This window comes from Chrysochloris asiatica, unplaced genomic scaffold, assembly GCF_000296735.1.
Source record: "Chrysochloris asiatica unplaced genomic scaffold, ChrAsi1.0 scaffold00132, whole genome shotgun sequence".
NCBI lineage: Eukaryota > Metazoa > Chordata > Mammalia > Afrosoricida > Chrysochloridae > Chrysochloris > Chrysochloris asiatica.
The window spans coordinates 7,789,908-7,796,833 of record NW_006408650.1 but is presented as its reverse complement, the minus strand read 5'-3'; the positions used below and the strand labels follow the sequence as shown (position 1 = coordinate 7,796,833).

At 46.3% G+C, this 6,926-nt stretch overlaps 1 protein-coding gene across 1 annotated transcript in view; it reads right to left on the bottom strand.

The window, feature by feature from the left end:
• The window catches only part of FADS6 (fatty acid desaturase 6), a 35,187-nt gene that overhangs the window by 22,686 nt on the left and 5,575 nt on the right, over window positions 1–6,926 (bottom strand). Inside the window, exon 2 of the mRNA XM_006869682.1 lies at window positions 4,853–4,922. Coding sequence (XP_006869744.1) covers window positions 4,853–4,922 — 70 coding nt within the window. The remainder of the gene's footprint in view (window positions 1–4,852; window positions 4,923–6,926) is intronic.

Here is a 6,926-nt window from a genome sequence, read left to right as displayed (position 1 = left end):
GGGGGGGGGTCTTCCTATTTTTTGTTGACCTTCTGCTTTACCAAAGGCATCCTGATAACATTCAAAGTATGAGAGATGAAGTCTCCCCATCCTGGCTTCTAAGGAACATTCTGGCTGCACTTCGCCCAAAACAGATTTGTTTGTTTTTCTGACAGTCCATTGTACTTTTAATATTCTCCTCCAAAACCGTAATTCAAATGTATCAATACTTCTACGGGCATACAAAGCAATTGAAAATACCTAATCACTGTTGTTGTTGTTAAGTGCCATTGTCGAGTTGGTTCCAACTCATAGCAACCCTGACCCTGTATGGGGTTTCCGAAGAGCAACTGGTGGATTTGAACCAACAACCTTGTGGTTCAAACCGACTTGTGGTCCAGTGCTTATCCTACAGTGCCACACAATTAATAAGGCTGATTAAAGCAACAACAACAAAAAAAAGAGCAAGGATGATTTTCCTTTAAAATGGAAAACGCTTCATTATAGCTAAATGCATGCATAGCCTAGGAATATATCAAGAAACATGCAATGAAACATACAAAAATATTCATAACAGCAATATTCAAAATAGGCAAAAACTGGGAAGAACTCAAATGTCCACCAGTAGTAGAGCAGATAAATAAGTTAGATATACGCACGTTGTGGAATACTATCCAGTCCAAACCAAATGTTGAGAAAATAATCAGATACAAAAGCTTACATATTTATGATCCCATTTATATAAAGCTCAAAAGAAGGCAAAACTCACGTACAGTGTTAGAAGGTAGATGGCGGTTACTTGTCAGGGTAATAATGACTGGAAGAGGCACAAGGGGGCATCTAGGGGCTGGGAGATGTTTTGTTCCTTGATCTAGATGCTGGTTCCTCTTGCATGCTTATACAATTTCATTACAATACTTGATGATAATTCTGAAGCCCTGAGCTTATCTGTTTCTTTCACCACTTTGTCTAATGAAAGTAGCACGAATCAGCCAGCTTCCCTGTACCTGTCACTCTGATAAAATAGTAGAAAAGTGTCACACATGCGATCACCCAGAGTCTCACTTTTCTCCGATGCTTAGTCTATTTGGTGGCGATATTTTGCATATTAATAGTGCCATCTCACACCATCAAGGATTAGCAGTGCCCTCTTTACTACTGGAGAGAGAATCACTAATGCCTTTAAAACTAGCCAGAGTTGAGAACTAATTTAGAAAATCCATCTTTACAATTCTATTCCTCTAGAACTACGCTGGGTTACCTAGAGAAGCAAAACTGATGAAATCTTGGAAAGCTAGGTTCCCTTGGTCTTGGCCGTTGGCAGCTGAGCCGGTGGGGGTGGCAGGCCATCTGATTTGTCACAAAGCCTGAGCAGTACCCCTACCCCCCACGGTCATCCCATCCTGACCTCCCAGTAAGGTCCTACCTCTTTCTTCTCCCAGAATCCTGCTCACCATGGTAAGAAGTAATCATCTGAAATCTCTGCTTGACTTTGCCCACAGGCCTTGAGGCAGGGGCAGATTACCCAATAAGTAAGGTAAGCATGGGCTTACTTATGAATCTCTAGTATTGTAAGAAAGTACTGTGGGACTGGGAGAGAGACAGATGCCAGCCATACCTAAACACAGAAAAAATGTGACTTTGTTAATTACAGAAGAATAAACACAAGTCAGTTCATGCTTAACTTGCTTGTTGGGTAACCCGGTGCTGCCTGAAGGACCCCGTGAGCAGGCCTAGGCAGGTCCCTTGACCTCTGCCCATAGTAAGCACTAACCTGCTGCTACAGCAAAGACAACCATCCCCCCTCCTCTATACAGGCCTCTGCCCCTGCCCAAGCCCTTACCTATCTGCACAAGACTCAGCCCAGGTGAAGAGCAGAGCTGGGTTTTGTGGTCAGGCCAACTTACTGGCTGTGTGGTCTTGGGAGAGTTACTCAAACTCTCTGAGCCTTAGTGGTTTCATACTCATAAACTCAAAAACAGACATTTCAAGGGCGAGGTCAATATAAAATGGATTGCTACAATTTTCCTCCTGAACCCAATAGATTGCTATGTCCCTGTGACTTTGAAGAGCACTGGCCTACAGCCTAAGGGCTAAATTGTTCAACCTGATCTTTGAAAGCGTCCACATTTCAGAGTCTTCTCTGGCCACTCTCCTACTTGGGCTAAACTGACAATTTGCTGACTTCTGACCCCTAAATAGGCATAACCCTTCCTCACTGTTATGTCTTTATTCCCAGGGTAATTCTTTCTATTTCCAACCCCCACCCAAGTCCAACTGATCCTTCAGGTTATGGTAACTCCAGCCCATCCTACAGAGCTATTTTCATCTATTTTGTTCATGTAACCAACTTGAATGAGCATTTATTGGATCCTCTCAGCATCCTACTGTCTTGTGACCTCAGATCATTCCCCAGCTAGGATGAGACACTGGTTGCCATTCACTGCTGCTCATAGCATTTACTGTGATCCCCGAGTCTCTGTTGTCTTCCTGTATTAGTCAGGCTCACTAACACTAGCTGATGTAACAAACAAGCCCAACATCTCAGTGACTCAACACAGCATGGGTTTGTTTCTTACTCATATCATACTCTAATGTGGGTCAGGTGACCTTTCTCCAAGTGATAACTTGGGGATTAGGACACTTCCATCTCTGACGTAAAGCCACCACAGTTGCCATGAGGGAGGCAGGGGGAGAGACTGTGGGAAGCTGGGTTATCTTCAGATCTGGAAGGAGCACAGGTCACCTCCATCTACACTCCATTGACTGGTACCCAGGCACACCCAACCTGACCGAAAGGCATATTTGGAATTACAGCCTTCCTGCTGTGTTCCTAGGAAGAGGAAGTAGCATATATGATCCAGATTTCTACCCATGAGCTTCCGGAGGCCCAAGATCCTTTGCCACTTTTCTTACATGTCCCTGAGCCCCCAACAACTTTCAACCTGCCCTCCGCAATGCAGCCTCAGAGACATGGTCAGCATGGTGCTGTGTCCAGTCAGTACTCAATATTCACCAGCTGGTGGACAGACTGGAGTGAGGGCAACAGAAGAGAGTGAGACTTGGTGGAGAGACAGGCTCTTACTCCTAGGATAACACTAATTCCTGGGGCCTCACAAAGAAATGGCACAGATTCAAGAGGAGATGAAATGTTTGGTTTTGCTTTGTTTTAATTAGACAACTTTATCCTCACTACAATGGCTGCCAAGGAGTGCTAGTAGCATAGTGGGTTAGGCGCTGGGCTGCTAACTGCAGAGTCAGTAGTTCTAATCTACCAGTCGCTTCACAGATGAAAGATGAGGCTTTCTGCTTCCATAAAGAGGTATAGCCTCAGAAACCCAGTGTCACTGTGAGTCGGAACTGATTCAATGGCACCCAAATACAACCAACAGCCATCACAATGGATAGCATCCAAAAAAATGGAAAATAACAAGTGTTGACAAGGAGGTGAAGAAATTGGAATCCTAGTTCATTGTTAATGGGGATGTGAAATGGAAAACCATTTGGCAGTTGCTAAAAAAGTGAAACATAGAATTGCCATATTACCTAGCAATCTCTCTCTTAGGTCTATTACCCCCAAAGACTTAACAGCAGAAACTCAAACAGATACATGTACATCAGTGATCGTTCTAGCTTTATTCACAATAGCCACAGGAAGTGAAAACTCACATGTCCATCATCAAATAAGTGGATAAACAAAATGTGGTCCATCCATCTAATGGAACCTGGAAAAGATGCTGTCGAGTGAAAGAAATAAGACACAAAAGGACAACTAGCGTAGGATTCCATGTATATGAGGATTCTAGAATAGGCAAATTCATAGAGACAAAAAATAGAATCGAGGTTGTAAGGGATTGGATGGAGGTGGGGGGAGATGAGAGTAACTGCTGAATGGAGACACGATTTCTGTTTGGGGTGATGAAAAACTTCTGGGAAAAATACTGATGATTACACACATTGTGAAGGTACTTAACGCTGCTGAAGTTTCCAATTAAAAATGGTTAAAATGGTCCATTTTATGTTTTGTAGATTTCAACCATGGAGGACATCATGCTTGGCCTACACAGAGGGTCAATGAGAAAGAGGAAGACCCTCGAGGAGATGGATTGACACAGTAGCAGCTACAATAACAATGATTGTGAAGATGGTGCTGGTTCCGGCCGTGGTTCCTTCTGCGGTACCTGGGGTTGCAATGAGTCACACTTGACTGGACAGTACTCAACAACAGCTATTTAATCACACACAAAAATTAGGTGGTGGTGATGCTGACTAGCATCCCAGACCCAAACTTTACCTGAACCTAGAGATGGTGCCCTCCTCTCAGGTCTTAGAAGACTGGGTTCCCTGCACCCACTCAGACACCCATGAGTGGAGATGAGCCTGCCTGCACCTTCCTAGGCTCCCCACCCTGGAGCAACGATGATTCTGCCCTTTTGCGATTCAGATCTTTATTTGCTGGGGTTCACAGGGGTTAATTATTACTGTTATTGGGGTGGAGTGGGAAGGAAGGAGCCCTGCCCTGGCCCCAGGACTTTGAGGGGAATCCTGAGAGCCAGGGATGGATCTGGAGAGAAGATTCTGGAAGATCAGGGGATGGCACAGGGCGGGCTATGAAGCCCTCCTGTGACCATTTAACCATCTCTTTGCCCCAAATCTGACTGGCTAGCTCTTTAGCTTTTCCTTGCCTCCCACCCATTCTTGCCACCATCCCCCCTTTCATCAAAGCCCCAGTGAGGTTTGACTGGTGAGGTAACTGGCATTATTCATTGGGGTGGGGCCAGGTGAGCTGGGGGAGAAGAGGCCTGGCCAACTGAGAGTGGACATTCCTTGGCATTCCCTGGCCCCAGTGGGACAGGCCACAACTGCAGGCTACCTCAGCATCCACCTCACTTTTGAGGCTCCTACTCCTGGACTCCAGCAGCTCAGGCTGCCGGCCACCAGCTCTGCAAGAATGGAATGAGGTTAGTGATGAACTGGAAGCAGGCCAGGGACAGAGAGGATGAGGGGAAAGGGATGTCGTAAAATTGGTGGGATTTTGTTGACCTTTCTCTGCCCAGGGTATCTCTCCAAGTTATATAGTAGTTGTTGTTGTTGTTAAGTGTTGTCAAGTCAATTCCAACTCATAGCGACCCTGTATAGAGTTTCCAAGGAGCAGCTGGTGAGCTTGGACCACCAACCTTGCAATTCAAATTATTTTGCACTCTGACGCATTAGCCCACAGCGCCACACCAGGACTCCACACAGCTAGTTAGGTTATTGAAAATCCTGAGTTGGAGTTGTTAAGTAACTCTGGTTCTTTATTGGGAAGGTTTTTCAGAGCTTCTCTTGTCCATTCAGGGTCTCCTGGTCTGTCCCTCTGTCTGGTCACCATGTAGATCAGTCTAGAGGATACGCTGGGGCCTGCTGAAGATGGAGGGGAGTGAGGGTAGTGATTCTCACTCCATGTGGAGGCAACCAAAGCTGTGTGACCTTAGGAGAATTGCTTAACCTCTCTGAGCTCATTTCCTGATGAAGTGGATGAGGGGGAGGTCACCTACCTCAGGAGACAGTGGGTGATGCAGTTCATGTTCTGTAAATATCAATGGGTCCCCACAGGGAATGGCTTGCAGTAGGTGTTGTCAGGCATTCCATTCCTTGTTTGATTGTAATGCAGACGATGTTATGTGGAATTGTTGATGCTATTCTATATTAACATAGAAAAGTGTTGATAACTATTATAATCAATAGTTTTGATTTCCTGTGAGAAAGGGGTCTGAAAAGCTCATTCCCTCTAGTTCTCTCCTCTCCTTGTCTGTGTTGTATAGTATGTGTATGTGTGTATGCACACAGCGTGTATGCCTGTAGTGAGCTGGGAGACAAGGTCCAGATGAGCCCTCCTGGTTCTGCTGTGTAAAACGGAACAGGCCCTGCGCAGGTATGGTGTGAATGGAGAGGGGATTCTGGGAATGAGAGGGATGACATTTTGGCCACTGGCTCAGGGGTGCCCAGGGAGCCTTCCCCCATTTCCAGACTTCTGTCTTCTGACTCCTTGGGCTGCTCTCCCACCCACTGGGTGTCAGGCCTGAGCGAAACTTGAATCCTCACAACCATCTTACACTGGGGGATATAATTATCTCCATTTGCAGATGGAGATACTGAGGCATAGAGACACAAATTAGCCTTCCCAGTAAGTGGCAGAGTTATGTCCAAACTGAGCACCCCAGTCCAGGGAAGAATCACCCAGTCCCCTTGGTACCGTAGGTGCCCAAAGACTGAGATTTGCCTCTACCCCACCCCTCTCCTCACCCTGTCCACCACCATCCCTCCTACTGCCCATTCTCTCTTCTAGGGCTCAAGCCCTCAACATCCAGAGAGAAGGTGGGGGAAACCCTTTGGGAATCCCCAGTTTAGGGTGAGAGATGGGGCAAGGGGAGGTAGCGTGGTTGGGAGTGCAGTCCTTTCCGTTTCAAGGAGCTGGGGCCCTAAAAATAGATAATAGGCAGGAGGAGGACTCTAAAAATAGACTCCAGAAAAAGTCAGAGCCCTCAGTGACCGTGCGCACACGCACGCACACGCATGCACACACACACCCTCGTCTGGGAAACCCAGAAGCAAAGACAGATGAGAAAAACCAGAACCCAAAAACACATTCAGCTCACAGGTGAACACAGACTTCCATGAAAGTTCTGGACTCACTAAGCCTATGCCCAAGTTCACACGGAACACATCAGCATTCTCAGCCAGCAGTCTGAGTACTAATCTCATACACACACGCAAACACATGTCTCCACAGGATCACAAGTATATACACCTGTACAACTCACAGGTACACACACACCTGTACACAGTTCACAGGTACCCACACACCTGTATACAGGCTCACAGGTACACGTACGTACACCTGTACACAGCTCACAGGTACACACACACCTGTACACAGGCTCACAGGTACACGTACGTACACCTGT